The sequence below is a fragment of the Phyllosticta capitalensis genome, assembly GCF_038381095.1.
Source record: "Phyllosticta capitalensis strain CBS 128856 chromosome Unknown BKA78scaffold_2, whole genome shotgun sequence".
Lineage (NCBI taxonomy): Eukaryota > Fungi > Ascomycota > Dothideomycetes > Botryosphaeriales > Phyllostictaceae > Phyllosticta > Phyllosticta capitalensis.
Genome location: NW_027117440.1, coordinates 2,202,551 through 2,227,330, shown reverse-complemented (window position 1 = coordinate 2,227,330; position 24,780 = coordinate 2,202,551). Strand labels below are relative to the sequence as shown.

Genomic DNA, 24,780 nt, shown 5'->3' with positions numbered 1-24,780 from the left:
ATTGGCCAAAGAAGCCAGGAAGAGAAGCCAATTCGCCGTGTCCCGTTGAAAATGCTGTTTTTGGAGGTGCCTCCTCTCGTAAAGCGTCATCCTCATCAGGTCTCGTTACGGCCTCCAAAATCTCCATCCCTCTCTGACACCACCTTCTCCCTCACCTTCGGGCAGCTTCATATTGACTCCAACAAGTTGCTCGATTCCAGCGTTGCCCTCGGCTCTCAAGAACTTTTCTTGGTCAATCTCCTCACCTCCCTCCTCACTCGAGCTGTTGTGCAATACTGCCGGCCACAGCACGCCAACACCATCACCGGCCAAGGTGGTTTCGAACTTTTCAAAGCCTTCGTTCTCCAGCTTTTGCTCCAGATCACTCAGAAGGACACTCTTCTCGGCCAGTTTCTCGCTGTCGCCATTCTGTATAGGCTCGCGTCCGCTCACCTGAGGCTTCAAAATCGTGATCGCGCATCCGCCGCCGCCAGCACCAGTCAACTTGGTCCATCCAATTCCGGCGTGATCAATAAGTGCTCGGATGCGTTCGAGCTTGGGGTGGGAGACACCAAGTGAGACGAGAAGCCCGTGGTTAATTGAAATCAGCTCGCCCAGATGCTGGAGTGAAGCGGGGTCGTGCGCGTCGAAATCCTCCTGGCTGATTAGACGGTGCGCGGATTCCGTGACGTCGTTGATGGCGTCTAGCAGATGCGAAGCGATTGCGGGATGGGCCTTCCTCAATGTGCCGACCTTGGCTACTTCGACAGCCGTGCTGCGCGATTGGCGAGTGTTGACCAGGAGAAGCGGGAGCTCGGGGAAGTCGCGCAGAGGAATAACGGTGGGTGGTTTGGAGTAGTCCTCCCTGCGGAATAGGACAGCCTTGCCGCCGCTCGAAACGGTGTTGTCAACGCCAGATGGATTTCCATGTATACACATTTCCGCAACAAAAGCCCATCTGTTTATACGCTCAATCTGGACCTCCGACTCGGCAGAGGGCTGGTCTGGGTGAGGGCCGCTCAGAGCTCTGATCTGAAGAAGAAGTGACGCCGCCAGGCAGACGCCAATGCTTGCGCTGCTTCCCAAGCCTGCGCCGATTGGAATAGTAGAACGAAGAGTATAAACACATGGCGAAGAGCGCGGAGAGCCGAGGGAGAGGAAAAGATAGAGGAAGGCGCTCGCAGAAGCTTGGTGTATTTTTCGAATCGATTCAGGAAGGTCTTGTGACACGACTGCGATATGCGGCTGCAGCGCGTCGACAAGGTCCTGGTCGAGAGACGTGACAAGGTCAAAATAGTTTTTCTTTTTCCCAGGAGCAGAAAATATGGCCCAGGGCAGATCGTCTATGTTCCAAGTGTGATTGAGGTCGATGTCGGGGAAACGTAATGAGACGGTGCGCTTGGATTTGGAGAGGAAGCTAACGAGCAGGTACGAGCGCAGAGAGATGGCGGCAGCGATGGCAGCCTGGCAAAAAGTCAGCTATAGCTTCATAGACCTGATGGGAGCACGACTTGCCTTGCCATGGACGACGGCATGTTCTCCGTAGACTATGACTTTGCCCGGCGCAGAGACCATGAAAGGAGGCATCAGAGGCAGCGAGTTCCTGCGCGCGGAGCTGGTCCTCGCATGGTTGGCGACGCCATTGCCATTCACCTCGGAGGCAGCCATGATGCTCGCGAAGGAGTCTGGAGACTGTACGGAGGTTTCGCTGTCGGTGTCGGCCTTTTTGAGGTGAGACGTGTCGACGGCGAGAGTCGCGTCGGCGGTGCCGTTCATTGTCCAAGCGCAGCAGGTGGCCTTGCGGGGGAATAATTGGAATGGGAGCCGGGCAAGACAATGAGCGGGGCACAAAGCGAGAGGGTGAGCTTGAGGAGAGAGAATGAATTGGAGAAAGTCGGTGGGAAATCTGGGGTTGTCCCTGGCCGCAGAAGGGACCTGGAAGCGGTGATCGACGCTCAGGAACACACGCAGTGCTGTGCCACTACTGGTAGGCGCAGGCGTGACGACATGAAGAGGTACACAGGCAGTTGTACCATTCGTCGCGCGCCTTTGGATGCCGTTTTATGTGGGCGTTGTCCTTCTGGGCGTGGCTTTGGTGACAGGGAAAAAGAAGCAGAAAAAAGAAAAAAAATGAAAGCCTCGATTCCTCTCATCGGCCCTCGCAGCCAGCAGATGCAGCCGTTTCTGCAGGCCGTCGAGGCAGCCAATCACACCGGCCAGGAAAGCCTCATCGGCTCATTTGTGACAGGGCAAACGGTAACGGTGCGAGGTGAGCTGGGGATGAGGTCTGGCAGTCAGCCACACACGATGCGACATGATTTCATCCAGATGCTTACACCCATAGCTTAAACCAACCTACTCCATGTACTTGCCTTACTCATTTTGCATCTATTCTGCCGCTCCCACAGCCAAGACTGCCGCTGGACCCCACAACGCCCTGGATCCAACCCGCATCACGTGTCGATAAGGTTCGATAAGAGCTCAGACATCGTCATCTTGGCTTCTTTTCCGTGACGCCTCTCTCAACCCTCCGACAACGCCCCTCGATCCATCATGGCTTCTACGCGGGTTCCCGCTGTTCGGCACTTCCTCACGAGGCCATTGACCGTCCCTCGCTTCGCCCACCGAAGATGGGCCCAAGTCCACGATGTGCGCTACCTCGCCACTCACGGTACCCAAGAGCGCGTTCTGGCAAAATACAAGGACAAGCTGGAGCGCAAGGCGAAAGAGTAGGTTCAGTGGGATCGTCTGGTCATATACAGAAAACAACACCTCTGATCCCGGAGGCTGACAATGGGGCGACAGAGAGGGTAAAAAGGATGTTGGCGAGCTCAAGGAAGCGTACAAGGACAAAATTGAGGACTTGCGGCACAAGGCTTCCGTTCCAGGTGCGACCGCGCCGCTCACGCCTGAGCAAAAGTCAGCAATTGCATCTGCTCCATCACAGCCCAGCCAGACACCATTCAACCCGCCACCACCCCCACCGCAGCCATCGGCTTCGGGCTCCAAGACGCCACCCGGTGTAAAGACGCTCGACTCTTTCATCGATGTCCAAAAAACCTCCGACCTGCCTGAAAAGGAAATCGAAGTTTTGTGGCGTCTTAGGCACGCCAACAACTCGCAGTCTCTATGCGCAGCCATGACTGCAGATGTTTGGGGCAAGATTTATAACAACGCGCGCAGCCACCCACAATTCATCCTGCCTCTTCCGCGTGAGACCGAGGGAGAACAAGGCGCCGAAATCCACTTCATGCAATGGACGTTTCCCACCGAGGACACCACAACGGTGCTTTTCACCCATCTCGCCGAATACAAGCTCCGCGCCGACTTTTCTTCGCCCCACACAACCGTCTCCTTTCACACTGACATGGCCGATTCCAAAGGCCTTGTTCTGGTCCAGGGAAACGTTTTGCCTGACCGCGGCGTCTCAGTAGACGAGGGCAAATGGCTGCTCATGTGTTTACAAAAGTTTTACGGCCTCCAAGCTGAAGAGACTGGAGGCAGTCGCAAGAAGCTCCTGGAAATGTTTACTCGCGGTGACAGCGGGTTTCAGATCCAGCAGCTTCTGGACGAAGCAGAGAGAGTCTGAGCAAGCAACACAAGCCCCGCCATGTTGAATACCCATGCAAGCATTTTGAGGAGTCGTGGTACGTCTTTGAATTTTCGCCAATGCTTGGTTCTAAAGAAGCTTGAGCGGAAAGGAAAGTGTTGTAGCTTCTGATTGCTGATTTTCTTAGCAGAATCTCAACTCATCAGAACGGTCGAATTGCGCTCAGATTTCAATGTAAGATACTAGACATGTGAAAACTCCGATCGAAGTCCCCCAACCAGCAGGATCTCATTTTGTTCCAATTATCGTTATATACATTTTGATTTCATCGTTTTTCCGTTGCAGACATCTCGTCATTACATTACTCCTGTCCTTCAGTCTCAAAACATCTCACCAAATCAATCCAACACCCACGCTCAGGCCCAGCCAGAGCATGCCAAACATTATCCACAAATCCTTTGACAATCCAGCCATCCTCTCTGAATGTAGCCCATCAGAAGTCCTGTTACCGGCTGCGCCGCCTGTTCCAGTCACCCTGCCGGTGGCCGTGCTGGTTCCGCTCGTGTTCACAGGCACCGTCACAGAAATTTCAACGGTACCACTTGTGCTCACACTGATACTGACGTTTCCTCCCTCGGTATTCGTTGGAGCAGCTACCCCTGGCGTCGTGTACGACCCAACAAGGCCAGTCGCATTTCCGGTGCTCGTCGGGATATTTTTCAGAGGAGTTCCTTCTGTCATGGGCGGAAGTCCCTCGTCATCAGGCGGGTTCGCGCCTGGCTGCGGAGCATTCGAATCTGGAGAAGAAGGGTTCTCTTCTGTAGAAGGCGGATATTGGGGCCTTTCTGCTTCTACGGCATCCTCTACCGACTGATACGCATCTGGGACGGGAGGCACAGCTCCAATGTAGTTGGGGACATTTGGATCGTTGTTCTGCGGTTGCGCGATCTCAGCGGGTTTGGCAAAACGTCGTCCGAGTATTCGAGCTGGATAAAGAAAATTCTGCGTCTAGGGGTTAGAATGAGGTCATAACAGGTACGTGCGATTCGTTTATGTTTGCAATCTGCCTCAAAGCACAATTCCGACAACAAAGTTTTGTGTTCGGACTTTTCAAGATACGAGACTCACGCGTTTAACTTTCCAGTCTGACCCCAGGTTTCCCCATCCAGAGCAAAGGGCACTAAGAGCGAGGAGAATGGAGAGTGTGGACGCGTTTCGTTGGAATAGCATTACTGATGACTCTGATCAGCGTATAAGCGACTATGCGACCGGCGCCGGCTTGTCATACCCACGACAGTCTGGAGAGCACCTTGAGACTGTTGTGGTCTCCGCAACCGCTGCGATGAATAAGCTCAAAGGGCCGACGCGTCATGGCGAATGATTTTGGTTGATTTGTACAGCGATTCCCAGTCTGAAGCCCAACTCTAAATCCCGACCCCGCCAACCATCTTCGATGCCCTTTCGCACCGACGATGCCTCACCTGTCGTTGCTGTGCCATCTGGATTTCCACCAGCTTCACGCGACAGGATCTTTCAGCTTGCCCGGGATTTGCACAGCCTGGCGGTCCAACATTGGGCACGACTCCAACCACCTGCGCCTTGGACAATGTGTGCAAGTTTGAAGTTCACCGCCGTTGACTGTCAGAACCGGCAGCAATGGACCGGACGTTCAAAATTCAAAGGATGAAGAGAGAGCCAGTCATTGGCCGTCAACGCGCGCATCAGCTGTTCCGGCCGCCTTACTTTGGGGGATTGCCGTCAACCAACGCATGCCGACTCAAAGCTAAGCTTGCGTCGAGTCACCCCCACACGACATCATAACTTGACACGAAACGAAGTTCAAGAACGTGTTTGCGATCCAAAGATTCGCGTTTCATTCGAAGTTGAACAGACCAACTTGCTGATGACGGACATGAGCCCGGAGCATGTTTTGACAGACGCTTCAGACCGCCGGGTCATTCATGCAGCTCTTCTCAAAAGCTGAACTCTATTTTTATCCTCAGCCAACATCGTCACTGCGTCTTCCGGCCAGAAGTTGTGGTCGGCTCAATTTCGGAAAACCGCTTTATAGTTTTCTGCCTACAACCTCACGTCTCCAAACTTACTCATTGGACAGGAAGCCTTCGCCGAGCCCTGTCTGTGCTCCGTAGGCTGCAATGGCGCCGATGCTACCACCGGCAGCTTCAGCGGCAATGGTGGCAGGTGCTCTGGTCAACTGCTTTGACACGTCGACGAACCTGCCGGGTAGGGCGAGGTCGTGGCTGGTGAATTGCTTCTTTGGGAAAAGATCGGGCAAGGAAATGGGTGCTCGATTCTCAGGTACCTAAAGCCGCTCCGGCAACACCACCTCTGCACTCGTACCGGCATTGGCATCGCCCGGAACCAAGCAAAATGACAGCCAAACGTAGCTTCAACTCACCCGGCGTACCCAAGATTCTGATTCAAAGACCAGCCTCTACCTTGGCACGGCAACCATGCACCTCGTAACGTTATCGGATGCCGGTATAAATCTTCTCGCCCTACCCACCTCGTCCTGCCACCAGTTGCCGACCATACGTTCGCTTGAAAATCCGGTCTTGTCTCTCGACTCTTTTTCCAGTCGTTCTACCAAATCAACGCTTTCAACGGTCGACCAAAACGAAAATGAGACTGTCAGACGTCATTCCTCTCGCCTTTCTCGGCACCTTTGCTGCCGCAACCATGGACGTGGCGGTCATTGCGAACTCCTGCGCTGGTGTCTACTTCGAGCAAGCGATGAAAGCGCCCGGAAACCCATGTCCTGTTGGAAACTACGACTGCGTCTGCGGCGCCGGATTCAGCTTCATGGAACAATACCTGATCCAAGCCTTGAGCCAGAACCCGGGTGCCTGCCCTGGAAATCAACTTATGGGTACGTTCCGCCATGCTCCGAGAACCCGATACGGTCTCGTGGGATCCCCCAACGTCAATGAGAATGGCCAATGTCTTCCAGTCGTCAATTGCCCACACGTTTGCTGGCTCAAAGAGAGTCCTTCACCTTTCGTCAACATGCTTCAGCGTTATGGTTACTCCTCAATGTCGAGCACGATGCTAACACGAACGATACAGAACTCCAAGATAAGGCTAGAATGGCCTGTGGCGGCGGTGCTGGCGGTGGCGGTATGCCAGCTCCGGGTGCAACCACACCGCCTGTGACGACGCCAATTCAGACACCCCCTGTCACGCCCGTCGTCACTCCAAATGTCACCGTTCCCACTGGAATCTTCCCCCCTCCTGGAGGAAATGTCACGCCGCCGGCCGGCACTCCTACTTCTCCGTCCGTCTTTACTGGTGCCGCTGCTACGGCCGCTATCGGCCAGTTTGTTGGTGCTGCTGGTGTGGCTGCTGCAGCTGTGGCGTTCGGTCTGTAGAGAGTCGTTTTTCAACGAAATTGTCGGATACATCTGCAATTACGGAAAGGGGTTCAAGAGGCGAAATGTGAATTGTCGCCTGGAAATGTGTATTCAAGCAATGTCCATGTTGCCATAGATCCACGGGTCTACGCGCCTCGTCGCTACACGGAGCGGAAAGCTTTGTTTTCTTTACTTCTTCCCTTCCCTCCTTCTAGTAGGGTGAGGACAGGTTACTATATGGGTAGTTTTTAATAGCATCCTCTTTCCACCATACTCGTCTTCTCCCTACACATCCTACGTTTCTACTTTCTTTCCCCATTCAGAACATCAACATCTCCCAAAACTGGACAACCCCCAAATCCTGAAGCACTTCTCATTGTATTTGCACCTACTTACAAGTATGCTTAATCGCTGCCGCAAACACGCAACAGATCTTGGATCCAGTTGCAAAAGTCCAGATCATGAGGGCTCATCGGTCGCATCCGCTCCACCTTTCCGACCCCATTTCTCTCCCCCCATCCATGGATGGCGGCCGCTCTGATAAGCTTCGATGACCGCCCGCGCGCCCGTGCTGTTGTAGCTTTCGTACCTGAAATCTTGCCGCGCGCCTTTTTTGGCCAGACGTGCGCAGCGAGTGAGCCAACGGTTGACCAGTCCTTCCATCGGCCAACTGTTCATTCTCTGGCGCTTGCCGGCGGTTGGTTGGGATTCGAGTGCAAGACCTCTACAAACTACATTTCCCTCCCCACTCTCGCCCACTCCCCACCATTCCACAGGACCAGAAAGAAACGAGACCGTGAGCAATTTTGGGCAATTTCCCCCAAATTTCCACCCAACACGCCCGCCCGCCCGCCTTTCCGTCCGACTCGCCTGTGCCCGCCCGTCCCGGTGGTCGTTTTTGCGCGCTCCAACGGCGTCCGTGTGTTTGCGCCACCATGGCTGTTTTAGAGTTTTGGTTGTGCGAAGTTATATTCGGCGAAAGTTTGAGAACGCATTCGGAAAGCCAACCAACTCTCGTTCAGGGAAAAAGTACATTCGCGGACTATTGCGTGCCTTGGTGCCTGCCTTGGTAAGGGTTGGCAATTGGCAATTGGCATTGGCACCGGGGAACCGTACCTGCTCGCGATGGTGTTGCCTGTTGGGTTGCTCGACGTGAGATTGTGGTGTGTGGCCTCAGGCATACAAGTGAAAGATGCCAGAGTCAAGCACTCGTCTCCAAGTCGCCGATCATGGCGATCGCTTGGTTGCGTTTTCTTGTTGGACTGCCGTGCGACGGATGATGTGTCACAGGTCGTGGGTTTGCATTGCGTCGCATTCAGAGATGGATGCCCTGAATCGACCTCTGACGGTGAAGGAGGTCAGTGACCAGTTGCTCGTCATCATGGCCTTGTTCGACGACACGTCTTTGAGTCCCATCTCCATTCTAGCCATTGTCAGGAATTGAAGCCGATTCTGTACCTGTCACTTTCAAATGCCGAGTCACTTCTTGCGGCTCGCTGCAACCTCGTGCCATTGCTCCAGCGGACGCGGAGTTCTGTTACAGCCAGGAGCAGGAGCAGCATCAGTCTCGGGTCAAGAACGACGAGTACAGCCTGCGTCCAAGCATTTGAAGCTATTACCGCTCCCCGTCGACCACTCTTTGCTTCGACTGCTTCAAGAACCCACCTACATGTGTATTGTATTGACGCCGAAACCTGCTCACTTACAGTCCGCTCAATCCCCGATCCAAGGGAAATGACATGCAGATTATTGCTGCGTCAGTCAAGTGTTTGAGGGGGTTGCAGGGGAAGGAAACGTGAGGTGAGGGGAAGGGCAGGGCCCGAAAGAGTTAAGGTTGTTCGGTCCCGACGCGCGAGCGCAAAGGCTTGTCGCCAAACCAAATGCATGGCACGAATGTAGACGGACGGGTTGAGGGTGTATTAGAGAAGTCTTTGAGAAGGTCTTTCATGACAATGTAGTTGATATATGGAAACAGGTGCAGGAACGCTTAATTGGACGTCCGAGACGAGAGGATGATAGGCGTTCAACTGCACGCCGGCTCTGGCTGGGTTGCAGGTGCTTGTTGCGACTGTTTGAAGCTGGCTCCGACTTCTCCTGTCCTGACTCTCGCCGCACTGTGTGGACTGAGTAGCGCACCTGCGGATCAACTGAACTGAATTTCGGACCGCCATGGATGCTGCTATGTATGCAGTGGTAGAAATGTATGCCGAAAAAGACAGGACTATCAATGCTGATTTCTAATCAAACGCCTTCCGGAACTGATATGCTGGAATCTTTTGAGGTCCACATAAATGCTCCAAAGCGTCCTCACGCAATATACCTTTTTCCGCCAGTGCTCACAAATTCATCGTCACAGTCAAGCTATTACTGTGAACCAGCATGACCGGCGGCAATCCCTCACACAGAACTTCCAAGTCACTCAAGTACTTGACGCTGTCGTCCTCGCTCTCGCACGTTCCTTCGACGGGACTCGGTAGCGTTGTCATCACCACCGCCGTTTGCCCATCCCCACTCTCCCGCTTGATCAGCTCGTTGAGAATCAGGTGTTGCGCACGACACGGCAGATCATTGAATGATAGTGGTAATGCGGCTGCCGTTCCGACTGGCGTTGGGGTTGATGGAGGCAGGACCAGGCTCTGGTTTGCGCTCTGGCGGCTGGCATTGCGGCTGTGCGAAGCCAAAGGCGATGTCCTCGCTGCCGTTGGTGAAGGTGAGCCCTCGGCGGGGACATCGGCCTCGTTCCCAACAGTACCGGTGCTTCGGGAGGGCGAGGTGCCACGAGTGTAGATGGATGCTCGAAGGCGTTGATCCTCGGGCGTAGGCGGCTCGGCGAACATGATGGACGGACCGGGAGTATCATCGACGTTGACTTGCGTCTCCGGCAGCTTTTGGGAAGTAAAGTTGGGAGCTTCTCTAAGATTTTGGGCCGAACTGCCAGGCTGGGGCGTGCGTTGCGGTGGTTGGTTTTCCTTGAGTCGCTGTTGTTGTGGTGTAGTCGGAAATCCGCGGGTTGGAATAATTTTCCTAGGTAAGATGTTCCTGTCGTCTTTCTGGTCGCTGATGGCTCGTCGCAGGGGCAACAGGTCTTCTTCGTCTGAGCTCCAGGTTTCGATTTCATCAACGTCGTTTTCGCTTGCGACCTCGTCGGGCTCGTCATCAGTGCTGGCCACGGCATTCTCATCTTCCACATCAGACTCTGAACTTGTTGTTAACGCATCTTCGCTTGCGTAGCCTTGGCCGACCAACTCCAGTCTGTGCGTTCGCATGTTCAAATTGACTCCAAACTGCTTCAAGCTTCTCATCGAGTGCCTGCGTCTTGTCTTGAGTGCCCTTTTCAGGTCTGCAAATCGCTTTGGTTTTGTGTCGTGTTCTCCTTGTAGGAACGAGGTACCGGGCCAGTTGCTTGCACTCTCTAGAAATCCTTCGAGGCGGGAAATTTCTTGTTGAGGCGTAACTGGTTCTTCATGTCCACTGCGTAGACGTTGCATGTCTTCCCACCAGAATTCACCCTTGAGAGACTCCTCGACCTCCTTGCGGACGTCAGCGTACTCGGGAGACATATTTCCATTGACGATAATCTCATACGTCTGGAGATTTCCAGAGGCAAGCCAAAACACCAGAACTTCTGCTTCGATCCGGAGGTCCTCGAGCAACGTGGATACGCGACGGCGCTCTTCTTCAACATCGGACTCGTATTCGACAAAGACTGCAACGCGGAGCTTGTAAGCGCGCTGTCTTAGGATGCAACCCAACTGAAGAATCAGAGTATATGTGTCGAAGTTGGTTGTCAAAATGCTTTCGGATTGTTTTGGTCCAGCAGCTGCAATTTCTGCTGCCATTTGGATCGGCCACAGGTCAATGTATCTCGTGTTGTTGTCGTCATCCTCCGATTCTCGCATGTGGAGCATTCCTAGGCATTTCTCTAATGTTGACAGTTTAGGAGACGGCAAATCCAAATCCTGAAAGCCTTTTGCAATAACCACATTCATTTGTAACCGCAAGAGCAAGTCCTCAAGAATGGTGACATAGCTCTGCGGGGTTACAGCACTTTCTTTCCGAATGGCGTCAGTTGGAAGAGAGCCTTTAAACTTATCCTCTTCGGCTTGCTTCCTTTTACTAATGCGCTTCAAGGTGTTGTTTTGGCAACTATTCTGTCGAGATGCTGAGCAGCGCGTCGCCAGAGGATGCGTCCGAAGGTCGTTGAGATTGTAGATGCCCATGACGACGAGGTTTGGGCGCATTCCGCCTAAGCCTGCGCTCAGAACCACATTTCGGGTTCCCCATTCAATGTCGGGAGACACTACAACGTTGATGAAAGCCTTGATCCTGGAAAAATCGATGTATTTTTTCCACGCAGTTTGCTGTGCTTTTGCTTCGGGAACAGCACTGGCGAAGTCATTTGTGACAATGACATGGCCGAGGACGAAAAGTCCACCTTTCTTTAGTGAGTTACAGAACTGGATCAGCTTGTACTGCCTTCGTGGGTCGTTGATGAAGAGCAGAATTTGCGGTCGCCAGAATTTGACGTGCTCCTGGCGGAGGCGCAGAAGGTACTTCCGGACTTGGTGGTAGATGAGACTCTGGCTAACATCGCCCCAGGGTTTAGGAGGAGTCGTGTAGTGAATTAGAAGGAATATGAACGTTAAAACCAGAGCGCAGATTGTTGCATAGAATCCGTCAACGAAGAACATGGTAATTCCGCTCACGACGGTACCTATTGCAGCGGTCCACCAGTTGAAGTAATGGAATGATGGCCGGAAGTTTGGTGCTGAGGCAAGTTTCAACAGGAAACAGGCTAGGTTGGTCACCATGAATGTCATTAGATAAGTCATGGTGACGAACGAGGCGATCTCGTTGATGTCAGCGAGCATGACAACCTGAGCGATGGCATATGTAACAATGATCGCTTGAATGGGTTCATCAGCGCTCTTGGTGCCTTTGCCGAATATTGAAAGACCCGGAATCAGCTTATCACGAGCGAGAGCCTGGAGAAGCTTGGCCGAACCAATGACACCCATAAGGGTAGAAAATAAAGTACTAGCAAGCTCCCCAAGGAGCACTAGAATATCCGAGATGTTGGTCTGTGGCTAGTAAGTAAGAGTAGAGAAGAAGCGACTGCAGAACTTACCAGTTGAATCACGTTCGCATTATTGTAGAGAGATGCTCTTGTTATACTTGCAGCCATTGCCAGGATCACCATGACGTACGTGACAAAAGTCAACGCAAGACCGTATAGTGTGCCTCTTGGAATGCTTTTGCTTGGATTTTTCAGGTCTCCTGACATGGACGCGCCACTGTGATGATTCTTAGTCAATTTCAAATAGTCAATCAGACCAAATACTCACGCAAAGATACCGCCTGTCGCCGGGAACAGGATGCCAAACAGATCTTGCCATGTTTCTCTTCCTTTTAGCTGGCTGCCGTCCGCTCCAGATGTCAAGTGCGGTAGCAGGTTGCCTTTAAGAGTCTCGAAGCTCAATCCAGTGAAATCTATACCGAACTTTGGACTGTCGAAAGGGGCACGAGCTATAGCCGAGACTGGAATGCTGAATGTTGCAATGAGCAAGATAACAAGGAGGCCGTTGCTGCATCTGGCGAAAAGGGCGCTCCCTGCAAAGCAAATCGCAGTGCACGACACCAGTACGACTGTGGAACATAGATATTGCCACCAGAATCCCTCTGGCAGCCAGTGGGCTAGAAGACCCGATGAGGAGCCAAAGTTGTCGACAAAGCAGGCGACCAAGCCAACGGCATTAAGACTTGTGTTGAACACGCATCCTAAGAAGAAGACAATGCCGATTGACCCTCCAAATTCAGGACCAAGGCTACGAGAAATCAGATAATAGGCACCCCCGCCTCTGACTGTCCCATTGGTCGCAATAGCCGAGATGGATAACGTGGTCAACAGATTTATGGCATAACAGGCAATGAGCATACCTGTTGGCTAATCAGTATTCCGCATGAGAGCAGATGGTACTCTGACATGTGTAAAATCATAGAGACAAGAAATCAAAAATGGTCAGGTAGTGATTAAGTCAAGCCGAGATTCAAAGCAAAACAGGAGCAAAGGTACATAGCCGTGACGTGACATCAAGCCTCGGCCACACAGCATATTGCAGGACTCGATGAACAAAGCGGGCTTGCGGATTGGCTTGACTTACCCATCATCCCCAATACTCCGCTTTGTCCGAGGATGAATCCAAATCGGAGGAACATCAAAATACTAAGGACGTTCAAGGTTGTCGGAACGAAGACACCAGTAGTTGTGCCCAGCTTTTCAGCAGAGGTCGCCTCGGCATCGGAGACAGGCCGCTTCCCGGAGGAGCGCGTGCGGCCATGACGCCTCTTCCGCCCGCTGAGCTCGGTCGATGGTGCAATAGAAGGTGCACGAGATGTGCCTCGACTGGCCGAGGTGGTGTTCTTGGAGGTCCCAAAGAGATTAGAAAAGAACGAGGTCCAGCCAGCACTGCTTGCGCGTGAAGCATGCGTTGGCGTCCGTGGAGTGGCCAGAAGAGGGTCGGTTTCGGCTGTCTGCTGGAACGAGTAGACACTCCATCTACGATTCAACTGGTGGGTGGAGTCTTGAGCGGATTTTGTGGCGAAGTTGGAGTGGGACTTGGGAGGCATGCGGGAAGACGGACCTCCGGTCATGGCCGTGCAGAGGTGGTAAAGGAAAGTCGGCGGGTTAGCAAGGAGCGTGAGGGTGAGCGCAACAAGTCATCAAAAAGCCAAGGCGACGAGGACGCATGGTGACGTTGGAGGAGGAGAAAATTATTTGACTTTGCGATGGCAAAACGAAAGGGAGGATCCTGCGGTGGTTTTGTTGAAAGAGCAGGTAGCGCAGGTAGCTTGGGAGGTAGCTTGCGGCCAGAAGTGCGCCAGAAGGCCAGGCCCTGGGCGCCTACAGCCAATCATGGAGCCCGTCTGTTCACGGAGCGGGTGAGACCTGGTCGACGAGGCCTCCATCAACACTGCACCCATGACCTCGCCCACCGCTTGCCAGCCTTTTTCTGTGCCATCTCAACCTCTTCACCCTTCTACAGCTCCTCGTCTTGTCGCGTCTCTCTACGCTTCTCCAAACTCCTCCCGCAACTGCCGCGGCCCGCCGAGCTTCCAAGCTCAAACCGGCCTTCCCTCGTCTGGCTGATACTGCACCAGCTGCTCACAAATCGTCTGCAGTCCGTCGAAAATCCCGCAAGCCATGTCTGAACGGGCTCCCGAAGACTCCAAACCGCGGCCAGTGCCTGCGCCTAACTCGTCGGACACGAGAGATCGACTGCACCCCGACGGCTCTCCGTCAAGAGCCAACTCGATGGCTCGCCTCGGTTCTCCCATACCTTCGGTAGGCACCCCGCCTGTTCGCCAGGTGCCCGTCCCCCAGCAGTTGCAAACAGACGACGTATCGGAATCGCAAGCGCCCTTACCTGGTCTGGAGAGCGGCAGGTCATCTTTCAGACCCGGGGAATCAGCTCTGGCCAACGCCTTGAAGAGCTCCTATAGTGGGGGAACGCCGCCCCGCAACATCACACCTACTCCTCCAATCCGCTCCGTATCTCCGGCCCTCGATCAAGCTGGTCGTCTGCCCAATCCAAATTATGGATCTCTGGGATCTGGAAAAGGCGGCAGCCCAGGCGCACGCATGGAGGACCACGAGATTGTCAGAAGACATTTGGTTGGAGGTGGGGGCTCAGGCACGAATCTAGCTGGCGTTTACGGATCGCCGAAGCGGAGTGCGATACAGGGCTCAGATAACGGTGACGAAGCCGTCGAGGACGAGGACTTCAACAGTCTGCAGCTCCAAGGAGGAGACATCCACCGACAAATCTACCGCTGGACAGAGCAACAAGAAGCCGAAGCCCGCGGCCATACCCGGAGGAGCCGCAGCTTCCATGCCTCACGTCCAAAGCCCAGAGACCACCTCCAGGATATTGAGACCATCAAGCAGCCTGGTGGTTTCCGAAGAAACTATATTCGGAGGACAGCAGACAGCACTTCTCCCTGTCCACCTGGACCTTCGAATGGCGCCAGCGCACAGGCGCGGCAGAACCCGCAAGTCTTCACCAACAACTTCATCGAATTCCTCAGTCTTTACGGACATTTCGCTGGTGAAGAGCTTGAGGAGGATGACGAGGCACTTGGACCAGACGAGTACTTTTCATCCGACAACTATGAAGGCGGATCAGGTGGTGAATCCAGCGACGAGGGCGACCGACCAACGGAAAACAGTGCGCTTCTTCACCCTGGCCAGAAGCGGAGGAGAAAGAAGGAGAGGTCTTCGGGCAAAGGCAGTCCCTCTGGTGCTGCCATGTTGCTTCTCAAGTCTTTCGTTGGCACTGGTGTTCTCTTCTTGCCTAGAGCCTTTCTCAACGGTGGCATGCTTTTCAGCAACCTCGTTTTGCTCTTTGTCGCGGCCCTCAGCTACTACTGCTTCGTGCTACTCACCACGACCCGTCTATACGTCCACGCGTCCTTTGGAGACATGGGCTACCATTTGTATGGCAAATGGATGCGCAACTTGATCAACATCTCCCTCGTGGTCAGCCAGATCGGATTCTCATCGGCGTACATCGTATTCGTGGCCGAGAATCTCCAGGCCTTCATCGAAGCTGTCTCGAAATGCAAGACCTTCATTGACATCAAGTGGATGATCTTGATGCAAATGATCATCTTTCTCCCCCTCTCACTCTACCGCAACATCAACCACATCCAAAAACTCGCTCTGGTCGCAGATGTGTTTATCGTTCTCGGCCTGGTCTACCTGTACTACTATGACATCCTTACTCTTTCTGCCCAGCATGGCATGGCCGACATCAAAAACTTCAACCCAAACAGCTGGACTCTGTTCATAGGCACTGCCATCTTCACCTTTGAAGGCATCGGCCTGATCATTCCGATCCAATCCAGCATGAAGCACCCGGCCAAATTCCCGCGCGTCCTCGCCATTGTAATGATTGTTATTACCGTCATCTTCGTCAGCATGGGCGCGTTGTCTTATGCCGCCTTTGGCTCAAAGACCAAGACCGTCATCATTCTCAATATGCCACAAGACGACAAATTTGTCAACGGTGTGCAATTCATCTACTCGCTGGCCATTCTTTTGTCTACTCCGCTTCAAATCTTTCCGGCTATTGAGATTAGCTCTCAGCAGCTCTTCAGCAAAACTGGCAAATTCAACCCCTGGATCAAGTGGAAGAAGAACCTTTTCCGCTTCTGCATGGTTTTCGCCTGCGCCCTGATCGCATGGGTCGGAGCTGGAGATTTGGACAAATTTGTGGCCTTGGTTGGAAGCTTTGCTTGCGTGCCATTGGTGTATATCTATCCGGTAAGTCGACTTTCCCAGGAAATCCCAAAACGTGAGTGGCATTTCTAACACACATAATAGCCAATGCTGCACTACCGTGCCGTCGCTCGTACCTTTTGGCAGCGCTTCAGCGACGTCTTCCTCTGCGTCTTTGGAGCCATCGTCATGGCCTACACTTCAGCTCTCACGATTTACAGCTGGGTCAACGGTGACGCTGGCAAACCTCCTGGATACTGTGATTCGATATAAATCGTGTACTCTGCAGCGCTCCTTGCGTCTGACTTTGCATCCCCCTGGTCAAGTTGACACACCATTTCATAACCCTCTTGACGCTCTTTCTTTGGCCCCATCACCGTACCAATTTGATATTCTCCTGCATAGACCTTGTACAAACAGACGCCGCACTGGTTCCTCTTGTCACGAGCACCTGCACTGTTCAGATGGCCTTGATCGCCACCACTATCACCACCATAGCCCCGGGGTTGGAGTTGTAAGCTTGTGGATGAATTGTTTGGATTGCTCGCAATGAGTCAGAATGGAAGAGCGCAAGCCAGCGAGCAACGATGGATTGTGGAAAGAATGCGAATTTGCGCAGGCAACTAGATTATACTCCACCTTTAGAGAGAGATTGAGTTGAATCTTTTGACGATGCTTCTTATTTGTCCTTGTTTCTCTCGTGTTGCCGTACCTACATGAACGTAGAGCCTGGAATCCTTGCCACGCACACTTGCACCAATTATTGGACATAACCCGCTTCTCATCTGGCGTGCCCCAAGGTCGTGTTCCAAAATCACCCTGCACCGGAAACCTACCAAAGCTACCCAATCCAAGCCCCCCAGCTCGCCATATCCGCGACCTCTCCCAACTGATGCGCCAACCGAACCAACCAAGGTAAAAGAACGACCAAAAAAGACCCAAACCAATCACGCAAGAGACGCAATCACGAGGACCGACCAAGGGGCACCGCCCTATCCGTCGCGGGCTGGCTGGCTAGGAAGTAGGCACTCGGACGAAACCAATTCCTCACCTACCTTACCCAGGTAGGGTAAGAGGGCCAACCATCGTGTCTCAGACTGACGGATCTACCGCGCGAACAACCAGGTTTTCTGCCCTGCAGCTTGCTCGTTCACTTTTATCTTGTTTCCGCATGTTGGTTTGCATATTTGCGTGGGAGGGGAGCCAAGGGAAGGGATTTAGGTTGTCCCTCACTTGTGATGGTGTTGAGATGCGTGCGCTTGGCAACTTGCAGTAGGTACGTCTTCAGGACGAGGGACTCGATGTTTTCTTGCAAATTGATGCCTAAGGCCCAGGCGACTCGAAGAACATGTCTTTTACTCTCGCAACATTGAAGTGAGGCGTGCGAATCACGAATGTCGGATATGCAAAGTACGACGTCGGAGAAGAACGAGATCGAGGGTATCCCTAGAACTGAAAAGGGCAAATGGACAAATTCGCTCAATCCAGCGCTTCGAAATTCGCGGACAAAATATCGACAAGTAATTGCAACGCCATCCCCAACAATCCCAATGCAAGCCTGAGGTTTGTTTAATCGCTGTCGCTGTCATCGCTGCTCGAGACGTCCTCTTCCTTCGCCCCGTCTGTGGCATCCGCCGCCTCCTCCGGTGCGCCTGTCATAACAAACGCCTTCAAACATGTAATGCGGTTGCCGCCCTCGTGCGTGCCCAGGAGCTCGCCGACTTGCTTCGCCGCCAGGGTGTTGCTTACGTTCGACAACTTCTCCTTCTTAGCGTCATTCGCCTCTTCTGGTTGCTCAAGCGCGGCCACCAAGTCTTCTCCATTCAGACGCCACACCTTTACTGCGCCATCGCTACTTCCTGTAATGATGAAGTACCGATCAGCGCCCTCTGCGACGGGCAGAATTTCAAAATCTTTGATGCGACTGGTGAGCCCTGCGGCACGGCCACCAAGTTGCGCCAGGAGTCTGCAACTCGGAACTGCAACTTCGCGGCCCTTCTTGACGGCGTCGGATGAGGCGGCGGGAGTAACGGTGGAAGCGGACGAGTAGAAAAGAATGCGGCCGTCTTCGGTAGAGGCGGCGAGGACGGAACCAGCGGTTGAAGGGAGGTTGGGAATGTAGTGCAATTGGTGGAGCTTTGTCATTGGGCGGGGAAGGGTTTGGGCTATGGGACGCGAATCCTGAGACGTAGTTGGTTAGTATTTCTGGCAAGTGTCCATGATTTTCAAGGGATCGGGTTAATTCAGGAATTTGGGCAGGATTGGTGACTTACGAGGTCATATATGACAAAGCCGCGCTCGAACGCAACCACCCATTCTTTGCCTTCGGGTTCCCACTCAAGTTTGCGGCCCTCGCCCGAAGACCACCTACCCTCGCCGACATTTTGCAACAAGTCCCGGTCGAATGCAAGCACGCTGGCTTTCTTGCCAGTCATGAGATTCCACAGTCTCATGCATTTTTCTCCTTTGCTCACGCTAATCATGACCTTCTGGCTGGGATGCACCGCAAAATCGTTGATGCCAGTGGGAACCTCGCCCGGTGCGGCGGTGTCTCCGCTCGGCCTTCCCTGCGCTTTTGGTATTGGGGCTTTGATGCTTGAAAGCATGGTCCAATCGCGTGTTCTTGACATGGCAACAGTGTTGTCGTCTGCACCGGAGAATAGCTTAGAGCGGCTGGGGAATTTGAGGCAGGTAATGGTCGCGGAGTGGTGCGTCAGGGCGCCGAGTTCTCGGTTCTTGGGATTTTGCGTGATGGCAGTGCCGTGAAGGCTGGGTATCGACGGTTGAGCATTTTTCGGAGGTGGTGCGGTTGAGAGGTTGTAGAGATTGATGCGCTCGTCAGTGCTGCCGCTGGCGAGAATAACTTTTTGAGAGTGAGGGTCTGATCCATCCGAGGCCGGCGAGAGGGCAAGGCAGCGAATAGCAGAGGCGTGCGCGTTGAAGAGAAATGTGTCGGCAAACTTGACGGAGCTTGCGGGCTTGTCCTGGGCCTGTGAATTTGCGGCCAACTTGGGCTCTACCGTTGCGATGAGGCCATGCAGGACGCGCTCATAGGAGCCGGTGACGATTTGGAGGGTGACGGGTTCCGAAGGTGCATCGGCGGCCGCCGTGGTCTTGGGCGTATCGGCGACGGTCTCACGCTTTCTCTTTGCCATTTCCTTTCCTGGGCGGATCTGGTTGTGTTGTGAAGAACTGGGAGCTTTCGCAGCGACGGGAGTGATGGGTTGAGTGGGAACTTTTCTGCCGGAGGGGCTTACCGCCCGCGACCGCCCAGCGAGGGAAAGGGCGGCGCGACACCTGCCGCGCCCGCAACTAACTCCAGCTCATGTGTGCCTCGTACTTGCTTGACGCGACATCTTCAAGAACCATCAACTCTCGTCCATTAACCTGCCCATCAACCTCGCCCTGGCGCTTGTTATCCATGACGGATGTCGTTCAGCCGGGCATTCCTCTCATATGTCCCTAGAAAGCTTTCGTTCGAGCGCGGAAGTAGCGAAACGCCATGAGTTACTGTAAGTCACGTTACATCCACCTTTTTTTGATCACTTTTCGCATGCATCGGTACTTTGCTCTCATGCGAAAAATAAAAATCGCTCCGTTTGTTTTTACGAGTTTGCGTTGTTGAGATATCTCGATTTCAGTCGCTGACTTGAGGCGGGTCGTGCAGCAACTCTAGGGAATCGCGGAAACGCAAGCTTCGGGAGCTCTACACTGTCACCGCATACATAAATGCAAACCAGGCACCCTCCCTTCAGCTCGCCCCAACGCCTGATGCGCGCGAATCTGAATTTTTGGACGAGAACGAAATTGCTCAGTAAGTTGTCAACTTTGCATCGCTCCATTGCGCGTCTCGTGTCGCTTTTGCTCCGTCAGTACTCATTCGCAACTCCAGAGGTCGCTACTTTCGAGAAGAAACACTCCCTCTACTCCTCCGACCACCCGTTAAGCCCCCACAACCTCCTCCTCTTCAGGATCCAATCGCCGGAGCTCCTACACCTCCTCAAAACAAACCGCCCTCTACCAATGACGTTCCGGAGAGCTCCAACGACCGCGTAGCAAGTGCAACAACGCCCGTCGCAGTCGCGTCCCCAGCTGCTCCCCAGGATATCCAAAAACCTTCCACACCCGCCCCAAGTCCGCCGCGCAAAGTTTCCGACCCCGATTCAAAGCCGCGCGCTATCGATGACCACCATGCCGTCGTTGCACCTTCAGATCCAGCGCCCGAGAAGCTGGAGAAACCGAGCGCGCATGCATCCCGAGATTCAACGACTGGAGTCGATGCACGTGTCGCAGATACCCAAAGAATCGCGCCGCCTCTCAATCATGTCTCGCCCAATCGCACAGACTCAGTAGCCCAGGATAAGCCGGTGAGAAGACCAAAGACTATTCACTTGCCACCAAAGGAAGTCCAGGAGCAAAAAATACGCGACCGCGCTCAAGAGCGGGCAGCACTGCGGACGGGAAGAGAAGAAGAGCACCTGGCCGTTGCAGCAGAGAATGGAAATGCGGAAGCGGCCTCTTCGCCGTCGTCAACACTGGGTCCTCACTCAGCCAACACTTCACGAGCAGACCAGCATTCTCCTGCGACAAGTCCGGACGAGGAGACTGCTGCGCACGATGCTGCCTTCCATAGTGCCTCCAGCAAGACCCCAAGCAGCGAGCGCGTGGACGCCAGAGTCTCGCCGTTTCCCGGAGCTCAAGCCGACGAAGTATCTACAGAGCCGCATGCAACACCAGACGCTCAACTACGTCTTGAAGAAGAGCAGGCCATCAGGCAGGTGCGTGATGTTCCAAACGGCTCAAAGGATTCCGATCAAGATGGTCCCGATCAAGCCAGTGATAAAGCTCTTGGTTCAAGGGTTCCGGATGGTCCAATCCAGGATAGGACGGCTCCTGATCCGTCGCGAGAAGTTGGCAAGGAAGCGTCTGCTGCTGATACAACAGAAAACGCCGTTCAAGATGGGCCCGTAAAGTCAGGGGACAGCAGTGGACCCCTCGAGCAGCAAGGGACCACTATTACTCCAAATCTGGCCACGGACCAAAATATGGAGGACGTCAAAACAGAACCCAGCCAGGTTCTGGAAGCACGCGACCCTGCAAGAGAAAGCAATCAGAAAACAGGAGAAACTCGTCCATCTGATCTTGGCCATCAGAAGGCTCGCGAAGGCAACCTGTCCTCTGTTGTTCCAAGAGCACGTACTTCTGAGCATCGATCCAAGAAAAAGAGCAAGGCGACAACGGTCGTTTTCGCAAAGCATGACAACACGCTAGTGACGAGGGATGGCTTGGCAACAAACAGGGCTTGGGCCGAGCTCCAAGGGGCATCGCAGGATCCAGACAAAGACTATCTGATTGGAATGTTCGACTTTCAAGCTCATTCACAACCATTCAACTCCTGCCGTGAACTTCTTGAACGAGCCACGAAAACGTACACGACATCAAACAAATATGCCAGCATACGGGAGCAACAAGACTACAAGATTCTCAAGCGGATCTACACCCTCCAGCATGCGAACCGCTGGTCGCTTCGGCAAATGGAGAAGTCGCCTGAGCCTCCGAGGCCTGCTTCTTTCCATGATAGCCTGCTTTCCCAGATGAAATGGATGCGAACCGATTTTCGTGAAGAAAGGAAATGGAAGACTGCAGCTGCTCGCAACGTGGCTGAGTGGTGCGCGGAATGGGTAGCTGCTTCTCCTCAGAAGCGCGCTTCGTTGCAAGTAAAGGCCAAGCGTCCCATGAAACGCGTTGCTCCAGACCAGATGGAAGAGGACATACCTTCACCGCCTGAACTCGTTGCCTCTGGCTTGACTGAGACTGAAACCGAGTCCTTCCTCGACGACGACGACGAGTATCCATTAAATCCCCACGACCCCTTGTCTCCAGCCGCGCTATTCTCCATGGGACATGCGGATGTAGTCGCGAGGATTGACCACACTCCGGCTGCCGAAAAGCTTTTCTCCGAACTCCCGTCGTTCGAATCCAAACTCACCGGGCTCCCATCCCCGTCGGTGGTTGGCAACGAAACAAAGTCAGACCCGGACATTATTCCTGTCTCCAAGGTCGTCGCTTCCAAGTTCGTGCCTCAATCCACGGAGCCCCCCCGCAAGCGAAGCCGGTATGAATTTGAAGAGGATGAAGAAGCACCAAACACCCACAGGCGCACAACTTCTGAACGTTCAAATGCTTCCACGCCCAGCCTGCGTTTCTCAAAGATCGGGTTGCCCCCTGAACAATCCGATGTTGCGTTGTTTCTCCCGGAAAATCGACACGTGCGGGATCGACTACATGCTGGACATGCCTTTAGACCACCCTCGGAATTCGCCATGCCATCCACGGCCTTTTTCGAGTCAAGATCACCATCGCTGTGGCTTTGGGACGAAGACCAGCGACTTCGGTCGCTCGTCAAGGAGTATCAATTCAACTGGTCTCTCGTTGCAGCGTCCTTGTCCCAATCATCTACATTCATTGCCGGAGCCGAGCGACGCTCGCCTTGGGAGTGTTTCGAACGCTGGATGCAGCTGGAGGGACTTCCTGGGGAAATGGGCAAAACTCCTTACTTCCGGACCTACCACGCGAGATTGGAGGCTGCTGCTCGCACCGTCACGGCACAGTACCAAGCTCAGCAGCAACAAGCGCAGCAAAGCGGTCATGTCATGAATCCCCCACGCCGCCGCACTGCTCAACCAATTCGGGTGGAGAGACGCAAAAACACGCGATACCTGGCGCTGATTGACGCGATGAGGAAGCAAGCCCGCAAGCGCGAGACTGCGGCCCACAAGCAACAAGAGGGTAAGCTGACCAAGCCTGACATGTTTTACTTTATACTAATCTTGCTGTAGCTGCAAAAGCTGCTGCGATGCGCAAAGCTCATGAGGCTGCTCCTGTCAAGACTAGCGTTTACACTCCACAGGAGTTCTCCAAGCTTAAGTATGACCGTGAGCAAAAGCTGCAAGAGCGGCAGGAGGAGGTGCGGCGACAGATGCTCATGGCGCAAAGAGTGAGCCTACCACTACAGAGTCCCCATCCTGCTCAAACTGATCCCGTCATAGCAAGCCATTGCGCGGCCCGGTCAGATGCCTGGTCAGCCTGGCGGTCCCGCGCAGCAGCGCAATGGAACGCCGGGCAATGCTCACGGTCAATCCAACATAGGTCAAGGGGCGCAAAATGGGCAGCTTCATCCAAGTATGGGCATGCAAGGTCGCCCACATCCTGCCCAAATGCAGGGGATCGCTAATGGCGCTCCTGCAATGCAAATGGGGCTCCAAGGCATGCCACAAGCACAGATGCAGATGAACATGCAGGGACAACGTCTCCAGCCCCAACAGACCCAGGACATGCGCATGGCTATGCAAAGACAAAACTTCAATAACATGACGCAACAGCAGCGAATTGCTCTTCAACAGCAACAGATGTCCCAAGGGAATAACATGTCCGGCATGTCCATGAATGGCAACATGCAATCACCCTCGACGCTCGCGGCCTCTGTTGGTACCCCGAAAATGAATGGGACAAACACAAACACACCAAGGATGAACGGCATACAAGGCTCTTCGGAGTCTCCTCGCATGTCGGCGTCAAACCAAGGCCCTCTTCCGCAGGCCCTCTCAAGTGGACATATCCCACAGATTACGAATCTGACCTACGAGATTCAAAACGCAAATCCCGGCATGTCATTCGCAGAAGCATCACGTGTTGCGTCTGAACGCATAACGCAAAAGATGGCCGCGGCGCGCCAAAACGCCCTGAATGCTGCAGCCGGTGCTACTGGAGCCGGCGCCGCAGCAAATGCCTCTGCGCATTTGACGCCCAGCCCGTTCCAACAGCACGCAGGTCTTGCTACCGCTGGCGGCAGTGTGAGCCCAAATGCTCAACAGCAAGCCTACCAGCAGCAAATGCGGCAGCACATGCTGCAAAGACAACAGCAGCAGTCGCAGCCGCCGCAGCAAACCCAAGGCCAGGGTGGTCAAGGCAGTCCAGGCATTGGGAGTGTGAGACCCGAGAGCAGGAGCGCTACACCGCAAAATCCCCACGGCCAAATGGGACACCAGGGCAGTCCAAGAGCACCGATGATGCAGGCTCAGGGGAGTCAGCAGAGCCAAGTCGGCAGTCGATGATCAGGATTTTGTCTTTTGAACCTCCTTTGTGCGGGATGGTCAACAAGAGCACAGTATTCAATTCTTCATTGTTTTCTTCACACAATTCCAACTGCGGCCTCTCCCGGCTTCGGCGAGGTCTTCACAGCAGAAGGTTCTCTGGGATGGGGAAGTAAGATGACCGGAGCGATGGGAGGAACGAAAGTTCTGATGAGCCGCAAGTGACGCTCGCAGACACGGGGAGTCGGGCATTCATGGATAGGAGACCAGAGAGCCGAGGGCGCATACACAAGCTGGCTCTTTCCCACCCGCTTCTTGTTACGGACTGGGAATGGGAATGGCAACGGGAGGATGGACAGGCAGGTTGGTGGGCTTCTTTTCGTTTTTCACTTGATGAGTTCTATGATAGCGTTTGTGCCATTAGACGTCTTGGCGCTTTCTGTGGTTGCCTCGAAAGGACGAATCAAATAATGGGCCGCTTTTGGCGGCCGGACTTGGGTCCAGCAAACG

General features: G+C 53.8%; 9 protein-coding genes across 9 annotated transcripts; 4 read left to right on the top strand and 5 right to left on the bottom strand.

The window, feature by feature from the left end:
• Window positions 1-105: 105 nt before the first annotated feature.
• On the bottom strand, window positions 106-1,755 carry BKA78DRAFT_330012 (mevalonate kinase; the record flags this gene model as incomplete). Its single annotated transcript, XM_066889726.1, has 2 exons — window positions 106-1,443; window positions 1,495-1,755. The coding sequence occupies 2 exons, from the start codon at window positions 1,753-1,755 to the stop codon at window positions 106-108; spliced, it is 1,599 nt and encodes a 532-aa protein (XP_066748031.1).
• A 777-nt stretch (window positions 1,756-2,532) lies between these two features.
• Window positions 2,533-3,568, top strand: BKA78DRAFT_330011 (F1F0 ATP synthase assembly protein-like protein Atp11; the record flags this gene model as incomplete). The annotated part of the gene is made up of 2 exons (XM_066889725.1): window positions 2,533-2,708; window positions 2,785-3,568. The coding sequence occupies 2 exons, from the start codon at window positions 2,533-2,535 to the stop codon at window positions 3,566-3,568; spliced, it is 960 nt and encodes a 319-aa protein (XP_066748030.1).
• A 351-nt stretch (window positions 3,569-3,919) lies between these two features.
• On the bottom strand, window positions 3,920-4,759 carry BKA78DRAFT_292739 (uncharacterized protein; the record flags this gene model as incomplete). The annotated part of the gene is made up of 2 exons (XM_066886094.1): window positions 3,920-4,531; window positions 4,658-4,759. 2 exons carry the CDS (start codon window positions 4,757-4,759, stop codon window positions 3,920-3,922), a joined length of 714 nt encoding a protein of 237 aa, XP_066748029.1.
• A 1,413-nt stretch (window positions 4,760-6,172) lies between these two features.
• BKA78DRAFT_292738 (uncharacterized protein) lies at window positions 6,173-6,918 on the top strand (the record flags this gene model as incomplete). The annotated part of the gene is made up of 2 exons (XM_066886093.1): window positions 6,173-6,419; window positions 6,617-6,918. The coding sequence occupies 2 exons, from the start codon at window positions 6,173-6,175 to the stop codon at window positions 6,916-6,918; spliced, it is 549 nt and encodes a 182-aa protein (XP_066748028.1).
• A 2,235-nt stretch (window positions 6,919-9,153) lies between these two features.
• Window positions 9,154-13,109, bottom strand: BKA78DRAFT_81204 (amino acid permease-domain-containing protein). The gene is made up of 3 exons (XM_066893792.1): window positions 12,246-13,109; window positions 12,029-12,194; window positions 9,154-11,981 (listed from the first exon to the last, which is right to left on the bottom strand). The coding sequence occupies exons 1-3, from the start codon at window positions 12,833-12,835 to the stop codon at window positions 9,237-9,239; spliced, it is 3,501 nt and encodes a 1,166-aa protein (XP_066748027.1). The 5' UTR covers window positions 12,836-13,109; the 3' UTR covers window positions 9,154-9,236.
• On the bottom strand, window positions 12,877-13,736 carry BKA78DRAFT_306425 (uncharacterized protein). Its single transcript, XM_066887783.1, has one exon. The coding sequence runs from the start codon at window positions 13,549-13,551 to the stop codon at window positions 12,991-12,993; it is 561 nt and encodes a 186-aa protein (XP_066748026.1). The 5' UTR covers window positions 13,552-13,736; the 3' UTR covers window positions 12,877-12,990.
• A 149-nt stretch (window positions 13,737-13,885) lies between these two features.
• BKA78DRAFT_306423 (amino acid transporter-like protein) lies at window positions 13,886-16,857 on the top strand. The gene is made up of 2 exons (XM_066887782.1): window positions 13,886-16,222; window positions 16,283-16,857. Exons 1-2 carry the CDS (start codon window positions 14,102-14,104, stop codon window positions 16,448-16,450), a joined length of 2,289 nt encoding a protein of 762 aa, XP_066748025.1. The 5' UTR covers window positions 13,886-14,101; the 3' UTR covers window positions 16,451-16,857.
• An 889-nt stretch (window positions 16,858-17,746) lies between these two features.
• Window positions 17,747-19,600, bottom strand: BKA78DRAFT_330008 (WD40-repeat-containing domain protein; the record flags this gene model as incomplete). The annotated part of the gene is made up of 3 exons (XM_066889724.1): window positions 17,747-18,313; window positions 18,451-19,417; window positions 19,518-19,600. 3 exons carry the CDS (start codon window positions 19,598-19,600, stop codon window positions 17,747-17,749), a joined length of 1,617 nt encoding a protein of 538 aa, XP_066748024.1.
• Window positions 19,499-24,778, top strand: BKA78DRAFT_306419 (uncharacterized protein). Its single transcript, XM_066887781.1, has 5 exons — window positions 19,499-19,689; window positions 19,845-19,991; window positions 20,070-22,966; window positions 23,017-23,174; window positions 23,227-24,778. The coding sequence occupies exons 1-5, from the start codon at window positions 19,634-19,636 to the stop codon at window positions 24,289-24,291; spliced, it is 4,323 nt and encodes a 1,440-aa protein (XP_066748023.1). The 5' UTR covers window positions 19,499-19,633; the 3' UTR covers window positions 24,292-24,778.
• Window positions 24,779-24,780: the final 2 nt, after the last annotated feature.

Coding starts and splice junctions, on each gene's coding strand:
- BKA78DRAFT_306425 (XM_066887783.1), bottom strand. CDS start 13,551: ATGACCGGAGGTCCGTCTTCCCGCATGCCTCCCAAGTCCCACTCCAAC.
- BKA78DRAFT_306419 (XM_066887781.1), top strand. CDS start 19,634: ATGTCCCTAGAAAGCTTTCGTTCGAGCGCGGAAGTAGCGAAACGCCAT. Junction 22,967..23,016: donor GGCCCACAAGCAACAAGAGG/GTAAGCTGACCA, acceptor ATCTTGCTGTAG/CTGCAAAAGCTGCTGCGATG. Junction 23,175..23,226: donor AGATGCTCATGGCGCAAAGA/GTGAGCCTACCA, acceptor ATCCCGTCATAG/CAAGCCATTGCGCGGCCCGG.
- BKA78DRAFT_306423 (XM_066887782.1), top strand. CDS start 14,102: ATGTCTGAACGGGCTCCCGAAGACTCCAAACCGCGGCCAGTGCCTGCG. Junction 16,223..16,282: donor CATTGGTGTATATCTATCCG/GTAAGTCGACTT, acceptor CACACATAATAG/CCAATGCTGCACTACCGTGC.
- BKA78DRAFT_81204 (XM_066893792.1), bottom strand. CDS start 12,835: ATGCTCATTGCCTGTTATGCCATAAATCTGTTGACCACGTTATCCATC. Junction 12,195..12,245: donor GCGACAGGCGGTATCTTTGC/GTGAGTATTTGG, acceptor GAATCATCACAG/TGGCGCGTCCATGTCAGGAG. Junction 11,982..12,028: donor ATGCGAACGTGATTCAACTG/GTAAGTTCTGCA, acceptor TACTAGCCACAG/ACCAACATCTCGGATATTCT.